Source organism: Macaca mulatta, chromosome 15 (assembly GCF_049350105.2).
Source record: "Macaca mulatta isolate MMU2019108-1 chromosome 15, T2T-MMU8v2.0, whole genome shotgun sequence".
NCBI classification, from domain to species: Eukaryota; Metazoa; Chordata; class Mammalia; order Primates; family Cercopithecidae; genus Macaca; species Macaca mulatta.
Genome location: NC_133420.1, coordinates 64,655,853 through 64,673,797, shown reverse-complemented (window position 1 = coordinate 64,673,797; position 17,945 = coordinate 64,655,853). Strand labels below are relative to the sequence as shown.

The window sequence follows — 17,945 nt, the reverse complement described above, 5'->3', positions numbered from 1 at the left end:
CTATGTAGACCAAAAGGGAGCCTGGTCTTGCCTCGTATAAAGTCTAGGATGACTAATACCAGTGTTGATCATAATTCTGAAGGACACAATCCCAAACACCATAATCCCAAATGTTGAAGTCCCAAAAGATCAAAATCCCTAAAATCACAAGCTGGACAACATAAAATTTCAAATTCTGGGGAAGGGATTAGTACGTTTTTGATTGTAAACAAGATAGTTGCATCATGCTATACAGAACTATTACCTTGTTATTAAGTATCGTTTAAAGAGACACATCAGGGTGCCAAGTTGCCAATGAGCAGAATTGTGGACTTAATTTTAGGTGTCAGTTTTACTGGATTAAGTATTTAGAAATCTGGCAAAGCATTATCTGGGTGTGTCTGTGAGGTTGTTTCTGGAGATTAGTTTGTAAGTCTGAGTGGGCTCAGTGGGCAAGACCTGCCTTCGATGTTGTTGGGTACCATCCAACAGGCGGGGTCCCAGAGAGAACAAATACAGAAGGCAATTGGTCTGTAAGAGCTAGGATAGATTTTTCTTCGTAAGATGGAGTTTCACTCTTGTTGCCCAGTCTGGCGTGCAATGGCGCGATCTCAGCTCACCGCAACCTCCGTGTCCTGGGTTCAAGCTATTCTCTGCCTCAGTCTCCCAAGTAGCTGGGAGTACAGGCATGCGCCACCACGCCTGGCTAATTTTGTACTTTTAGTGGAGATGGGGTTTCTCCACGTTGGTCAGGCTGGTCTCAAACTCCTGACCTCAGGTGATCCGCCCGCCTCAGCCTCCCAAAGTGTTGGGATTACAGGCACGAGCCACCGCGTCCAGACTAGGACAGATTTTTCTTCTGGTGCCTTGGACATTAAAAATTTGACTCCATGACCACAATGTTGACTCTGTGTGTGAGCATTGTATGTGTGCATAAAAATGTTGAAAGTTCCTCAATAAATGAAGAGACATCTGTTTTTTCTACACGTGCATTTGTGAAGAATAAATCGTTCTCAAGACCCCGTCTCTTTGGGAGACAATGCAGTGGTTACCGTAACAGTTTTTGAACCATCTCATCAAGACTTAGGTTTTCTGTCACAGTATTACAGTTGACCACAGTTATAAAGCTAGATGCCCACAATTACCAAGCATAGTGACAAGCATTTATACATTTCACTTTCTGACCTATTTCTTTATGAATATGTTTCATCTGCTCATCACCATTATATCTGTGCAACTGTTGTTGGTATACCTGAGTGTTTACCTTGCAAAAACGTTACTATTCCCTATTTTATCGTGTAAAGTAGCCTATGAAATGTTCTGTCGTGTTGTTTCTCAAATAAATATGCTTTTTTAAATGTAAGTAAATTTTTGAAGAATGTTTAGCATTTCTTCCAGAATTGTATTTTGGGATTTTGACCTTTTGGGATTGTGATTTTCAGAATTTTAGACTTTAGGGATTTTGATCTTTGGAGACTACAGTATTTTATTCAAAATTATGGTGTTCAGGACTGTCTTTTATGTCCCAAACCCAATCAACATATATTTAGTAATTTATTTTCTCTGCACTACTCTCTCTCTGGGTGAGGCATCATTGTACTGACCCCAGAAGCACTAAGTGATTGAAGAGGACAGTCTATTTTCTGTTTGGAAAAAAAAATTCAATACTAAAATCTTATATTAACAAAAAGCTTTTTTTTTTTAAATCAAACAAAGTACATAAAATAAAGGTGGGCACAACGCTAAGTGATCACCAACCAGGGGATGTTTGGGATTTTTAGATGCATTAAAAGGGAGTATAGAGAATATCCACCTGCAAATAAGATTGTATTTTTTTGCAACCCTATGATTTTCAAATGGCTCCTAAACACAGTCTTTGGTCAGGATAAGGGATTCTGCAGGCCTAGCCTTACCGTTCACATCAAATATAGGTGGAGGGATGCCATATTCTCCACATTTGGAGCTCTGTCAGGCTGCTCCCTTTCCACCAGTCCTATCCAGTGATACTGCACACACAGGGTGAGGCAACAGGAGACATCATACTGATGTTGATCAGGAAAGGAAGAAGGTGCAATCTTACTTCCAGGATTTCACATTTGGAAGAATGCCTTGGGAGTGGTGGGTAGCCCAAAGCTCTTCCCAGGAAAAGAAGCAGGCACAGGGCCCAGGACTCAGGCTCCATTTTGACCCAACGTTTATTGTCCTTTTACAACATGTCATTTTTTGGTTTAGAAACTGCTTGTGATTAGTTTTCCAACATTAACTCAAAAGCATGTAAAATAAATCAACCTACTCTCTATATAAACACCCAGCAACTGTGGCCCCTACCCACCTACCCAGGTTGGATAGGGGGAAGGGAGGGCTCGGGCAGCATTGAGTCAAGTGCAGATGCTTTACTGTGGCAGGTGGCAGTAGTGCCTTGGTTCACACCCCACACAGGTCCCCTGCACTGCCCCAAACTACAACAGAAATGGCATAGGCCCAAGGCCCAATTCCCTGTTGGTAATTCACTCTCCACCTACCAAATGAAAATCGCTTTTATTTTTTCGCTTTTGTTTTGTATTTTTGCAACAGAAACCCCCTGTCCAGAGTCAGACTGTAGCTGAACTGTTCAGACTGAAGAATGGAGCAGGCTGTGGGCGCACCCCTGGTCCCTCTCCTGGGCAAGCGCCCCCACCCCCAGGGAACAAGGTCCGGGCAGGCCAGCTCACTGCATGCTGGCCACCACCACTTAGCCATACAGGTCATCGTCATTGTCTTCTGTGTATACACTGCCACCTGTGCCGCCTCCACTGCCCTGACTGGGGCCAGCTCCACCCTGGTTCCCTGAAGGGAATCTGTGTACGAGAGCAAAGCCAAAAAAGACGGTTAGGACAGAGCCTGTGTAAGATTTCCACAACTACCCCTCTAGCTTCCTTAGGACTCCCATTCCCTTTTTGGTGTAGGTTCCCAAAGTAACTTAAGCACTGTCTAAGGCTCCCAACCAAGTTACCTGAAGCTGCCAAAGCCCCGACTCTGCTGAAGGGTCTGGGCGAACATCTCGTACTTCCGAATGTCATTGTCACTGACAGAACGGCGCGCAAAGCGCATGGCTTCTTCAAAGTGATCTCGACGGATCTCAGGCACTGGATCATCCTCTTCTACCTCCTATAGTTGGTAAACACAGATCACTAGGGCTTAATACTTTAAAATGCCAATAGTTTTCAGTGTTTACCACATTTGGATTACATCCTACCCAGTGGTCTCACTTTCAGTGACATATATACTCTAAAATATACTCAGGGTTTCCCAATGATTGCAATCCTACTACTAGAGCACATTATTTGGGCTGCTTATTCCCTTTATTCAAATTATACTCTCTTCACAGCCCAGCTCAAAACCTATCTCTTCCATTGAGAGGCCAATTGCTGTGACTTATGAGACTGCTTCCTAGGATTAGTTCATAAGTAGTTTTAAGCTTTTATGGGAGAGAGAAGGTCACAGACCCTTCAAAACAGAAAGAAAGCCATTTATTTGCTCATTCATTAAGTCCCATGTTTGGAACTTAATGAATTAATTAAGGGTAACACAGGACATAGTGGAAAACAAGTGAGATGACAGAGATCCTACCTTTATGGAGCTTACACACACATGAATTTGTCTTTTCATTTTGGGAGGACTGTGGACCCCATCCCTTCCCCAACCATCAGGGACAGGTATATGGGTCTCATCTCAGTTCAAAACCTTGCTCTGCAGCTCACGCCTGTAATCCCAGGACTTTGAAAGCCCAAGGCGGGCGGATCACAAGGTCAGAAGATCGAGACCATCCTGGCTAACACGGTGAAACCCCGTCTCTACTAAAAAAAAATACAAAAAACTAGCCGGGCGTGGTGGCATGCACCTGTAGTCCCAGCTACTCGGGAGGCTGAGGCAGGAGAATGGCTTGCACCTGGGAGGCGGAGGTTGCAGTGAGCCGAGATCGCGCCACTGCACTTCGGTCTGGGCAACAGAGCAAGACTTCGTCTCAAAAAAAACAAAAACAAGAACAAAAACCTTGCTCTGTTTGGTGCACTCTCATACTTTGATTTCCCTCATGGAGCTTGGTTTAGACTGAGAATGGAGCCTGCCCATCTCTTCTCGGCCTTATTCCAAATTGAATGGATTCACCTCAGTATTCTTTATCTTTGATGCCCTATTAACATTCTTCTCAGATGATCTTTTCAACAACTTCTACTCTCAACTCTAGGGCATGGTGGTGGCTGCTGCCTGGCTCCCCATGACTGGCACATCTGGGGAAAGGATACAGACTCACCATGGCTGATGGGTTTGTCTGCCTCTCTCGTTCTCGCCTAATCTCACTTTCGATGGATTCACGGATGGCCAGCTTGCAAGCACGCTGGCAAATCTCTGTAAGGTCAGCTCCAGAGAAGCCATTAGTCATTTTAGCCAGGAACTCCAAGTCCACATCCTAAAAGAAGCAGCAGAGCTACCTTAGCATTTAGCCTCTTCTCTCTTGAGATACACAGATCTTTGGGCCATCCAAGCACTCCCAACTAGTTTGCCCCTTCTTTGGCCACCCCATTTTATTCCTGATTCTAGATTATCTTAATACCCTCAAAAATTCTACCTTCCCTTTAGACCAACCCTAACCCCAAAGCAATCTTGTCCAGAACCCAAAGAGCACTCTATACCAGACTGAGGACTCATACAAGTCTCCCACAGCCCATGATCCTGCACCTGCCTTGGCAACTGGGGACTTGCGCAGGTTAGCCTTGAGGATGGCAACACGTGACTTCTCATCAGGAAGTGGGATGTAGATGAGCTGATCAAGACGGCCAGGTCTGAGGATGGCAGGATCAATGATGTCAGGCCGGTTGGTAGCGCCAATGATGAACACATTTTTTTTTGTGGACATGCCATCCATTTCTGTCAGGATCTGGTTGATGACTCGGTCAGCAGCCCCACCACCATCTCCAATGTTACCTCCACGAGCCTTGGCAATTGAATCCAGCTCATCAAAGAACAGCACACATGGAGCAGCTTGGCGGGCCTGTAGGAGGAATGGATTGATTCAAGCATTAACAAAACTAGATCTCTCGGCCAAACGTGGTGGCTCACACCTGTATTCCCAGCACTTTGGAAGGCCAAGGTGGGAGGATCACTTGAGGCCAGAAATCCAAAACCAGCATGGGCAACATACTGAGACTTCATCTCTACAAAAAATAAAAAATTAGCCAGATGTGGTGACGCATGCCTGTAGTCCCAGCTACTCAGGAGTCTGCAGTAGAATGGCTTAAGCCCAGGTTTCAAGGTTACTGTGAACTATGACTATACCACTGCCCTCCAGCCTGGGCAACAGAGCCAGACCCTGTCTCAATTTAAGAAAAAAAAAAAAAAAAAACAGCTCTCTCACACCTCAGAAAATCAAGTGACTTGCTGTCCAGTTGAGCAGCCAGTAATAAGAATGTTTCAACCGTCTTAAAGAAAAACAGCCTCTATTCCTTGTCCCCAGGCAAATCAATAGATAGCTCAGCCTATTGTAGCTCACCTTGTCAAAGATTTCTCTGACATTGGCCTCAGACTCCCCAAACCACATGGTGAGCAGCTCAGGACCTTTGATGGAGATGAAGTTGGCCTGGCATTCATTAGCAATGGCTTTGGCCAACAAAGTTTTCCCACAGCCAGGAGGTCCATAGAACAGAACTCCCTTGGAGGGTGTCATGCCAAACTTCAGGAATTTGTCTGGGTGTTCCACAGGATACTAGGAGGAAAAGGAAAGAGGGTTCAAGGTTACCTCCACCTTGTGAAAGAAACCTAACTAAACAGAAGCATGCCCTCCATTACTTCATGGTGTACCCAATGGTATCAGATCCAGGTTCTCTAGAAGCAGACTCCTTAGTGCCTCAAATCTAAGAAAAATAGGTTCCTAAGTCGTGCTCTCACATCTCTTGCAGCAAACGTGTTGACACCCTAAGATCACCAAGGTCAATTACAATGTACTGAGGCAGTGACTCACCCTGGACCAAGTTACCCTACCTGGACCAGCTCCTGAAGCTCACGTTTGACATCCTCTAGGCCCCCGATGTCTTCCCAGGTTACCTGTGGCACCTCTACCACGGTTTCCCGCAGTGCTGATGGGTTACTCTGGCTCAAGGCCCACTAGAAAAGGAGGGAAAACTGGGGATGAGACTTACCAGGGGAGGGGTCAAAGCACATATGTGTGTACCTGAGGCAGGGGTGTGGTCCTTACCCGGAAGTCATCCATAGTAACTGCTAAGGAGTTCATGACCTCGGCATCAATGGTCTCATCCTCTAGGTCAATGAGATCCATCTTCTTGCGGATGGCTTGCAGAGCAGCCTCTGAGCACAGGGCTGCTAAGTCAGCACCCACATGCCCGTGAGTCTCATTGGCTACCTGCAGAGAAAGATCTATTTACTGTGCTGCCTCAAAGACCCAGCTGCCGCAGGAGGCTCAGAGATAATAGAATGCTTCCCCTGACTGCTATCCCTGCGTCCTCTAATTTCCTTGAATACATATACTAGCAAAACCTTTATGGGCTGGGTTTTAAGTACTTAATCCTGGACTCAGGACCTAGAAATAAAGCTGCTCCAACAATTCTGATTTACTCTAAATGCAGCGTCAAGTGAGAAAAATGCCAACTCCAATTTCCTGGATTTAATCTCAGATTACCTCCTTTCCCCTGTCCAGAAATAAAAACCCATCTCCTCACATCAAAACCTTATGTCTCTAGCCAGTTCCCAGCAACTGCCTAAAGATATTGTAACGCCTGGTCAGCCCTCATCATCACTTCACCTGTTCCAGGTCCACATCATCTGCCAGCTTCATGTTCTTGGTATGGATCTGAAGAATCTCTAAGCGTCCCGTAGCATCAGGAATTCCAATATCTACCTCCCTGTCAAAGCGACCTGTGGGACAGTGCATGAACATAGACAGGGCTCGTTTCTAGTCCAGAGGTAAGAGACAGGCCTAGGGTGACCAACCATCTCAGCTAGCACAGGATTGTCCTAATGTTAGCAATGAAAAAGTCTCAACCCTGGGAAACCTTTCAGTCTCAGGAAAACCAGGGTAGATGGTCACTCTAGACAGGACGTAGGATAAAGGAAAAAGAAACCCAGATCCAATCACTGTGAAGGGCTTCAAGAGGATTAGGTGACTTAGATGAAGGAGAGAGGTAGGACCTAAGCAAGGACATGGTCAAAAGTATCTGGAGTCCTTACCAAATCGCCGTAGAGCTGGGTCAATGCTGTTGGGTCTGTTGGTTGCTGCCATGACAATCACATGTGCTCTCTGCTTTAGGCCATCCATGAGGGTCAACAACTGTGATACGATGCGCCGCTCCACCTCACCATGAGTCTGCCAGAACAGGATGTCTGGTCAGAAGTGAAGTCAGGGCCTTTCAACCCCCCACTATCCCCTCAGGTAAGCTCCTACTTTCTCTCTTTTGGGAGCGATGGCATCCAGCTCATCAATGAAGATGATGGCAGGAGCATTCTTCTCAGCCTCCTCGAAGGCTTTACGAAGGTTGCTCTCAGACTCACCAGCCAATTTGCTCATGATCTCAGGACCTGAAAGGATACAGAATGGAGGCAATAACAAAATGACAGTCTTTCCCAATTGCCCCCAAAAATCAGTTATCTTGCTTGTTTGGCCCAGAGACAGGTCCTGGGTGAGAAGGTGGTAACCTACGCCTACTTCTCAGATCCTCTACCAGCCATTATCCCAGGACAGCCACCAGGCAAGGCTGGAGAGAAGCCCAGGGACTCAGTATACTCGTCTCACAGTTGAACTAGAAGTATAAATGTGACAACAAATGCTCTAGCCAGAGCAGGAGAGATGGCACACCACTAAATAGCATTCTCCAAGAGCCAGTGATCGAAGTTCATTTTCCCCAAACTCTCTCAAATCACTAAGCATTCGCCCTTTGATTTCTCGTTCTAGTTTGCTCCTGCTCTTCAGTCTGTCCACCATCTTTCTCAAGGGGGGCAGGACAGGGAGCACCAGTGTAAAATATCTTCCCTCTATTGCTCATCTGTCTGTAACATACCCAAGCAGAAGAAATATGCTATAAAGGTGCAGGAGGGCATGGGTGCAAAAAGGATGTGTCCATGAGTGCTCCAGCTCATGAGCCCAGTTCAAATTGGGTCTAGCCAGACATAAGATGAACCAAGTATCTTACCATTTATCAAGAAGAAAAAGGCTCCAGTCTCATTTGCTACAGCTCGAGCAATCAGGGTCTTTCCTGTTCCAGGAGGTCCGTAAAGCAGGATTCCTCTAGGAGGCTGTGGACCAATGCAGAGTGTGATTACGTTCCCACCTTCTCCCAAACCCTAAAATGGCTTAACTAGGGCTCCAGAGACGGGGAGAACCAGGCTTCAACCCTGACAATATTAAGAATAAGCCCTCAGTAGTAAATGCTAAGCAGACAATTTACTTTAGGCCACAATCATTTCTATTACTAGCAAGGAAAATACTGCTAGAAAGTGGGCAATATTTATGACTGTAACTTGCATAGGAGACTAAGGGCAGAGAAACTCTAGTCCAAATGTATTTGAAGATACATGACTAGGCAAAGGCAAGAGGCCATTACACAAAGGGCTCGATTTCAGACAGACCAAGGGCCAAAGACTAGCTAAGCCATTTAAGAGAGCAGGGTCTATTTTCTTCATTGCCAGAGAATCACTCACTCCAATAACCACGCCCTCCAGAATTTATCACACTGGAATGGTGTTTCTTACAATCATCAATTTTCTTCTTTGACACTACCCTTTCTATGGCCCTATCCACAAGCAGAACATGTAAACTGTCCACATAGAAGATGAATTTGTGTGATACCTACTAGGAAAATGAGTAACTTCATCTTCAGTGTGTTCCATGATATAGAAAAGATTGGGAAGCTACACTCTAGACCAATAGTTCTCAAATGTTTTAGACTCAAAACCCTTTAACACTCTGAAAATTTCCTTAACTTCCTTACTTCTATTGGGTGACACTGCTCTAGACAGGCTGGCAAACTATTGTGAGATTTGTTTTTACGGGGTCCATTGATACAATAATGGCTTTTATATTCTAAGAGTTGTGGGAAAAAACCCATATATGTGTGTGTGTTTTGTGCGCACATACACACGACAGACAATTTAATTAGCCTACTCTGGTCTAGACCATCAGCTCTAATGAATTTAGAGCCTTAGGTAAACTAAAGGATATATTATTGCCCCTCTAATCCAAGGCAATAATGAAAGCCATGTATGAAAACAGTCCCAGGATTAGACACTGGATATTAATCACCACTTTAGACTTGATCCCAGAGCCCAGGATGCTCACCTTCACACCAATTGCCTTAAAGAGGGCAGGATGTCTCAGGGGCAGTTCCACCATCTCCTTTATCTGAGCTAGCTGCTTCCTGCAGCCACCAATGTCATCATACCCTACTTCATTCAAGGACTCTTCCTCATCCTGAATGTGGAAGAGAGAAAGGAGAAGGCAAGAATATTATATCAGCAAAAGTTGAGTTTCTCTAAATCATTCCACTACCTAGTATGCAAAAACCTAGCGTATGAGTATAATAAGATTATCAACCCGGCACGGTGGCTCACATCTGTAATCCTAGCACTTTGGAAGGCAGAGGTGGAAGGACTGCTTGAGTCCAGTTGTTCCTGGGCAATACAGCAAGATCCCATCTCATTAAAAATTAAATTAAATTTAAAAAAGAAGATTCTCCTCTAAAGGGATCCAGCCTCAAAGAACCACCACAAAAATCCCAAGGCAAAGATTTCCAGCACAGTCCTTGCCTCTCACATTACTCGTAGTCTTACTGAGAAAGGGTCTCTAAAACCTGAAGCTGGAAACCCTGGGAATGGGCAGAGGCCTGAAGCCACCATCAGCTTTACTTCAAAAATGGTTTCAATCACTTATATATTTTGGATTCAGTCTAGGTTTTTGAAATTCCTGACATTAGGTACATCCAACAAACAATTAGGCCCAGAAATGAATAGCTGGCAGGTTTCTCATCCCTGAAAGATGGTTAGTTCTCCAAAGAACACCCAGTCTTTTTTTTTTTTTTTTTGGTCAACCAGGCTGGAGAGAAGTGGCACAAACTCAGCTCACTGCAACCTCCAACTCCTGGGTTCAACCGATTCTCCTGCCTCAGTCTCCCGAGTAGCTGGGATTCCAGATGTTCACCACCAGGCCTGGCTAATTTTTGTATTTTTAGTAGAGACGGGGTATCACCATGTTGCCCAGGCTGGTCTCGAACACCTGACCTCAAGTGATCTGCCCACCTCAGCCTCCCAAAGTACTGGGATTACAGGTGTGAGCCACCACAGCCGGCCGAGCACCCAGTCTTGACAGTTACCACATGATGCCACACTGAGTAATCATGAAATTGGATACTGGAATCAGGGAGAAAACTCACCTCTCGTTTGATAGGCTCCCCTTCGCAGTGGATCACTGTGTCTGGAGCAACAATGCAATAAGGGCTAGGATCTGTTTCCACCACTTTGAACTCCACAGCACGCATCCCACCACGGACAAGAAAAATGTCTCCTAGGAGAGCAAGCAGTACAAGTACAGTTAGGGGCGTCAACTACAAGACAAAGTGAGAACTCATCAGACCCTGGGGTCAAAATGCCAAACTCATTAGATATTGTCCTATTTCTCCCCAACTCCACCTGTCTTAATAAGCAGCAGGTAAGAGGAGAAAGGTAAACTGTGAAGAGTCCCTCTGACGCTCAAGAGGTCAGTCAAGAAAACCTGACATGTCAGAAGACTATCAAGTTCTGACTTCTGCCATGTAAGTAGCCCAAGTTTTCACTACAACCACCAATGATAGAACTGTGCACTCTGGACCCTGACCCAGCCAAAATGGACCACCTTCTCCTTCAGAGATCCATAAAGATAGCTTACTCTCCCGGAACAGAGAAGGGGAGAGATGGGAGCCAGGGAAGGATGGAGGAAAGGAGCAGGGTAAGACATATGAATATGTGTGCAAGGTTTGCATGCATGTGTATACAAATATATGAAAATGAGTCTAGCGGCCAGGCACGGTGGCTCACCTGAGGTCGAGTTCAAGACCAGCCTGACCAACACAGTGACACCCCATCTCTACTAAAAATACAAAAATTAGCCGAGCGTGGTGGCAGACGGCTATAAGCCCAGCTACTCAGGAGGCTGAGGCAGGAGAACTGCTTGAACCCAGGAGGAGGAGGATGCAGTGAGCTGAGATTGGACCATTGCACTCCAGCCTGGGGGACAGAGTGAGACTCTGTCTCAAATAAAAAAAAAGAAAAGAAAATGAGACTAGGCATGACGGCTCATGCCTGTAATCCCAGCACTTTGGGAGGCCATGGCAGGTGGGTCACTTGAGACCAGCAGTTTGAGACCAGCGTGGGCATCATAGTGAGACCCCATTTCTTTTTTTTTTTGAGACAGAGTCTTGCTCTGTCACCCAGGCTGGAGTACAGTGGCCTGGTCTTGGCTCACTGCAACCTCCACCTCTTGGGTTCAAGCAATTCTTGTGCCTCAGCCCCCCAGGTCGTTGGGATTACAGGTGCCCACAATGCGGTTTTGCCATGTTGGCCAGGCTGGTCTCGAACTCCTGGCCTCAAGTGATCCACCCGTCTCAGCCTCCCAAATCGCTGGGGTTATAGGTGTGAGCCACGGTGCCCAGCTGACCCCATCTCTTAAAAAATAAATAAATAAATACAGGAGAAAAGCATAAAAGATTAAAAAAAAAAAAAAGAAAACGAGACGAAGATGTTCCAAGGTTTATTAACTACAGTCAATAATCCTTAAACTCAGAATTAGCTCTCACCTTTCCGGATGGGTCGATAAGCTTCCAGGAAGTACGGCTTAAGGTATACCTCAAAGAGATTACCAGTAATGCCTTCCACTGTGTCATCAATGGGCAGCACGTGGATACGTTTGCCGTACTTCACATCAGGGCATGGCTGGATGCTGAGGATGACAAGCAGACTCCATATTACCAACCACACTTCGGGCCCAAGCACTGGGTGTCCAAAAGGGCCTGGCACAGATAGCTGATAGTAAGTGAAAAAGAAAAGGCAGGATGGCTTTAGGTGAAGAGAGGAAGGAGAACACCGTGGAAGTGAGGGCAAAGGAACAGCCCCACTCACTTCTAATCAGTGAGCCAAAATCAAGAGCCACACATTTAGAAACCCCACAAAGATATGCAAGGTCTTCAGTGAGATATCCAAGGATGATCCCCTTCTAGCTAATATCGGTGACCCAATATTACAAGGGAAGGTCTTAAGCTAACAACTGTCGGGGTCAGTGAAACAGAAGTGAAAAAAACAAAATTATCTCAGCCAGGTGTTCAGAACACCTTGAGGAAGTGACTAAGCACCCCCAAGAAGAAAGCTACATGAAACTTAAGACTCCATCAAAAAGAATCAAAAGCCTGAGATGATCCTGGCCAGGTGATGGTTGGTTGGGTAAGAGTGGCTAGAGATGACTCCAAGATGGGGCAACCTCTTGCCTAAAATTATGCAAGAACAAGCAAAATCACTCACATTGAGAACTATCCTGGGTCTGGCTCCAACTATTCCTCTCTCCCGGGTTCACTTAGGGGCTTAAAAGGCCTGCTAGCAGCTCACCTTCCATGTCCATATCCCCACCTCATTCCAACCCCAACGCAAGCCATTAATTGGACATACTAGTGAGAGTAGTGAGGAGGTTATTTGGCAGATACATACACACCCTCGAGTGGTATCCTAAGCTAGGCTATAAGTATGATAAATTACACTTCTAGTAGGAAAAAATAAAGGCACCAAGAAAGTTACAGGAATGCCAATTTGTCTCAAGCGACCTGCAGAAATGGATTTTGAAGTCCCAGGAAGGCAGAACCAAAACCTAAAGACAATCCTGAAGCATAAGTCTTCCCATGACCAGCAGGCTTCCTGCATCGACAGGTTCCAAGAACTTGGTCCTGCCAGTAATACATGGGTACTGCCTGTAATGCAGGCTATCTCTGGCCTCCCATCCCTGTGGAGCCAAAAACCCCACACACCTGATGACATCCCCTAGGCGTACACGAAGGTTATTCCGAACAACTCTATTCATCCGAATCTTCTCATCAGAACAAGTGTCATCAGAAAGGACGATGCAAACAGCTTCTCGTCTCTTCTTTCCTTTCAGCAACACTGTGTCACCTCGGAACAACTGCAATTCATCCATCTTGGGCTGAGGATAGAAAGTTAAGGCCTTTGGGTCACTGGGCAGAAGGGGAGTAAGCAACAGCCCTCGAGATTGGGATTCCCAGTAAACCCCACTCTATCTGCAGTCTGCAAATACAAATATCTGCAAAATGAGAAAAGAAACCTGGGCAAATCCCTCAAGTAAGTGCAGTAAGGAAAGACTAGTTTGTGGCCCCAGCTTACCTGGGACAAGGACACCACACTGTTGTCCTCATTGATGGCTTCATCAACAATTAACCGATTGGGACGGTTCTTCTGTTTGAGAATGGCTGTTGATAGGTCATCACCTTTTGAACTAGAAGCAGGAAATGGAGTCAGTCCCAGTAGATACTCCTGCCCCAAGGGCCTCACCAGTCTCTAAAACTCATACTTAGGAAACAAACAGTGAATAGATGAAGCTGTCCCTAGACCAGAGAGCGCGGATGAAGGAAAGGCAGCCAAGGTCACGAGGAGCAGTATCTAGCATACATATTACAATACCCATTCCGGCAGCTCCTGGTATTTTGAGCATCAGTGTCCCAGCTATAAGGCTCCAAGTGAGTGATCCTGCCCCAAGAAGACATAATAGAAATGGAGACTGAAGAGTTATTAGAGAAATAAAAATAGTCTTAGACTTATAGAAGAGTGGTTAAGAGCAGGAACTCTATAATAGTCAGACCCATTGGGTCTGAATTCCAATTCTGCCACTACTTAACTGTGATCTTGGGCAAGTTACCTAACCTCTGAACTTTGATGTCTTCCTCTATAAGAGAGAGACTATAATACTTACCTCAGAGGCTTATTGTCTTAAGGGAGATAATGAATGTAAAATGCTTAACATAATAGCTGGCACATGGTAATAACAGTCACCATGATTAACAATATAAAGCATAAGCTAACTTTCCAGGGAATGAAGTAAGCCAGACAATTTCCCTTGAGGCTCGGGGAGCTCTCAAGTCCTACCAAGCAAGCCTGGGGACAATGAAGCAGAATTATTGGCGCTACCCTCCTTATAGGCTAAACCTACTGATGCCAGGGCATTCCATAGTACCAAAGGAATGCCAAGCATAAAAATCATCATATGGTTTCCATCATATTTGGAAACAACACTAACAAACATGAAACTGCCAGAAAGAGGCTCAAGGTCAAAAGGAACTTCACAGTAATTTCTGCAAAAGCACACAATTCCATAAAGTTGGCTCAAAAAACCAAAACCAAGAAATGCTGAAACACTGTGCAAATACAAATCCCTCTCATCCAAATCAAAGTTGACTGGGTCTATACTCAGTTTGTTATTTCCTACAAGACAGGGTCATTCACCAGACAGTGACACCAACTTATTACCTAGCCCATCTCCAGCTGTCACTTAGTAGACTCAAGTTCTCTCTCTCTCTCTCTTTTTTTTTTTCTTGAGATGGAGTTTCGCTCTTGTTGTACAGGCTGGAATGCAATGAAGGGATCTCAGCTAACTGCAACCTCTGCTCCGCCTCCCAGGTTCAAGTGATTCTCCCGCCTCAGCCTTCCCAGTAGCTGGGATTACAGGCATGAGCCACCACGCCCAGCTAATTCTGCATTTTTACTAGAGATGGGGTTTCACCATGTTGGTCAGGCTGGTCTCGAACTCCTGACCTCAGGTGATCTGCCCACCTCGGCCTCCCAAAGTGCTGGGACTACAGGCGTGAGCCACCGTACCCAGCACTCTCTCTCTCTTTTAAGAGCTGCCTCCTGTTAGTAAGGCTCAGGAAAACATAAGCATTAACCAAAGTAGGAAGGCTAGACAATGAAGGAAGCCAAAGAAAATAAATTTTTAAAAGGAATTTCTTCATTCAACAAATTCATGAGTGTCAATTATGTGCCAGGCATTGTTCTAAGGGCTGGGGATACTGCAGTCAACAAAACAACACAAAATAGTATTCCCATTGGAAATATCCTCACAATTTCCAAAAGACAGAGAAAAGACACTGTGCTCAGCTAGGAAGCTGTGGGGTTCTTACATCTCTGGGTCCTGATACACCCAAGAGAAAAACAAACCCCATTCATCGAACAAAATGGTAGGCCTTCTGCTAACCCTCACACATAGGCTGCATTTTTAACCACTGCCTCTAAACTAGTTTCTAATGACAGTTTCTAATGACAGTTTCCTCTGCTCAAATTTGCTTCCCCCATTCCAAAAGTGTGCCACTCTAGGCACGATGCTGCTGAGTAGGCAGACTTTCCCAATGCTTATCAACACACTGGAGGCCAAGCATGCTCAATGCGACAGCTGAGAGCAATGTAAACCCATGAGCTCTCCCACTCCTGTCCCATCAAAATACTCTTTCAGGGGTTGCCATCTTCTTGCTTGACTTATAGAACTGGGACTGGAGAAAAAATGCCAGATGCCTCTAGTCATCATAGTTTTTTATTTTTTGAAACGGAGTCTCCCTGTTGCCCAGGCTGGAGTGCAGTGGTGCGATCTCCCTCACTGTAACCTCTGCCTCCCTGGGTTCGAGTGATTCTCCTGCCTCAGCCTCCAGAGTGGCTGGGACTACAGGTGTGCGCCACGCCTGGCTAATTTTTGCATTTTAATAGAGATGGGGTTTCTCCTTGTTGCCCGGGCTGGTCTTGAACTCCCGACCTCAGGTGATCTGCCTGCCTCAGCCTCCCAAAATGCTGGGATTACAGGCCTGAGATACTGTGACCAGCCAACAGTTTGTATTTTAATCTCAAAGCTGCATCCTAGGAAAACCTCCATTCTGCCTACCATCCCAGTAGGATGGCGATAGCCAGGACTCTGGCTGTGGAGATGAGTGGTATGCCCTTTTCTTAAGGTAAAGCCTCTAATTCCCCATCTATCTAGTGAGATCAGAGGTGTTAATCTCTAAAAGAGTGAATTCAGCCTGACCATGGGCCAACAGCAGTTCTGGACACTCTTTGGGGCCATTCTCCACTGTCTTCTGTATGAGTCAATCCCTTTCCAGAACTGCACAGGGGACTCCAAGGGACTTGGAGGGGGTTCAGCTAAGAGTCATCAAGGTGACCAAGAAGTTAGAAACAGCTGATGATTCCAGGTTCCAAAAATTTTAGATTTTTACTTTTGAAAATAAAAGGCTGACTGCATATAAACCAAAAGAACACTTTCAGAGTAAGTGACTCTTTTAAATAAGCAACTGAGTAATACTTTATCCCAATTCAGAAACTTGAGAAAAAGGAACACACCTCAAAAAACTACTCTCTTCAAGGAAGGAAGGTAATTTGCACAGAAGAGTTTCCTTGGGCTGGCTGTTTTTTTTTTTTTTTTCAGCCTCTAAAAGCTCTATTCTAAATTGAATGGGCTGAGGTAGGTAGCCAAGTTTTATCTGACGCTTTCTTGAAGGATGGAGGTGGTGTCAGAAAGCCCCATAGCCCGGATAATTTCTCAATACAGCTACCTGGGTAAAGCGGTGCGCGCACGTTTGTTTTTGAGAAGTTAGTGCAACTCTAAACTGCACACCACGAAAGCTGGAAATATGGAAAGGCGCACAAAACACGAACTGAGATTCCAACTTTACCAAGAACCTAAAACGTTAAAGAAAAATTCTTCTCTCCCCACCCACGAATCATAACATTAAGGAAAACTGGCTCAAACTTTCTAATATGAACAACAGGCCTAAAGTAAGAACACCAGAAGCGAAAGGTAGGGCTCGCCCTCTCCCTAACAGTCCCTCACTACTCAGATCACACACAGAGGATGCCCACCTTGTACCGGCCGACCCGGCTCCAAAAAGGCGGCTGTGAGCTTCCCTGAGCTCGCCCGGCCTTCCCCGACCCCGGCCTCCGCCTCGGTGGCAGGGCTCCTGAGGCCTTCACATGGCGCAAAGTCCACGCCCACCGGGCCGGGTTGGGGCCTCGGGCTCGTGGGGCCTGCTCTCTCCAGGGACCAAAGGCCTTCGGCGGGTGGTAGGCCGGACGGCAGACTGGCGCCCCAAGGCCCCGGGGTTCCGCGCCGGCGGTGTGGGCCGGAAGACCTCGTCAGGCCCGGACGGCCATTCCAAGGGAGCCAATCGGGCGGGCCGGGGCCTGCATGACACAGCACGATCCGGCCCCAGGCTCCGACCCGGGCCCAGCGCAAGCCCCGCCTAGGGGGCGCGCGGGTGCGCAGCTGGCCCAGCCGGGCCTGCCGGGTCCACGGCCCCTCACTCGCTCCCTAGTTCCCCTTCCCCTTCCCTCTTTCCTGGTCTCCACCTCTCTGACGCGCCCACGGCCAGGCCCCGCCGGGCCTACCCAGCGCCGCGGGTCCCGGCGCGCGCCGCCGCAGCAAGCGGACGGCGCGCGCACACTCACTCGGCTCCAGAAGCCATGGCGCGCGCCTCTCCCGGCCGGCGGCTGTGGCGGCCCGCGGGTAACGGCTACGAGCGGTGGCAAGCGACCGACTGGGCCGGGGCTCGGCTCTCCCAGGCGGTGGGCAAGCAGCGGCGACAAACCCGCAAGCGGCTTCCCTCTCGCTTCCTCCCACCGGCAGCGAGGCGTCAGGCGAACAACGCTGGCTCCTGATCCGCGAGGTGGCAGTGGCACCGGCAGCGACGACTCAAACGACGGCCGCAGACGCTTCGCTGAGACTGAGCCGAGAAGAGCCGAATCATCGGAAGGGAAGCTGCTCCCACCTCAGCCAATCAGCGTCTGCCCTGCGGACTCTCGCCCGCCTCTCCGTGCCTCTCCCCAGCAACCCGCAGACCGCAACCAATCAGGAAATTCGCTTGCGGCCTGGCTCCCGCCTCAGTGATGCGACACGCCTAGTAACGCCACGTCAATTGGCT

The 17,945-nt window shown here is 47.0% G+C and overlaps 1 protein-coding gene across 15 annotated transcripts; it reads right to left on the bottom strand.

Annotated features, from left to right (window-relative positions):
* Nucleotides 1–2,156: 2,156 nt before the first annotated feature.
* Nucleotides 2,157–17,749, bottom strand: VCP (valosin containing protein). Of its 15 annotated transcripts, none has more exons than XR_013404747.1 (17): nucleotides 16,888–17,749; nucleotides 13,375–13,486; nucleotides 13,005–13,177; nucleotides 11,790–11,932; nucleotides 10,392–10,522; nucleotides 9,302–9,433; nucleotides 8,157–8,259; nucleotides 7,412–7,545; nucleotides 7,198–7,333; nucleotides 6,773–6,885; nucleotides 6,209–6,373; nucleotides 5,995–6,117; nucleotides 5,507–5,719; nucleotides 4,700–5,008; nucleotides 4,246–4,426; nucleotides 2,972–3,149; nucleotides 2,157–2,816 (listed from the first exon to the last, which is right to left on the bottom strand). XR_013404747.1 is itself a non-coding variant. In XM_077965869.1 (17 exons), exons 3-17 carry the CDS (start codon nucleotides 13,169–13,171, stop codon nucleotides 2,711–2,713), a joined length of 2,370 nt encoding a protein of 789 aa, XP_077821995.1. In that variant the 5' UTR covers nucleotides 13,172–13,177; nucleotides 13,375–13,486; nucleotides 16,888–17,749; the 3' UTR covers nucleotides 2,157–2,710. The 15 variants fall into 15 exon arrangements, 10 of the variants coding, with proteins under 10 accessions (XP_077821995.1, XP_077821997.1, XP_014972998.1 ...); XR_013404745.1 differs by having other exon boundaries at nucleotides 2,972–3,126; nucleotides 4,271–4,511; nucleotides 4,643–5,008; nucleotides 17,473–17,749; XR_013404746.1 differs by having other exon boundaries at nucleotides 2,972–3,126; nucleotides 4,271–4,511; nucleotides 4,650–5,008; nucleotides 17,473–17,749.
* Nucleotides 17,750–17,945: the final 196 nt, after the last annotated feature.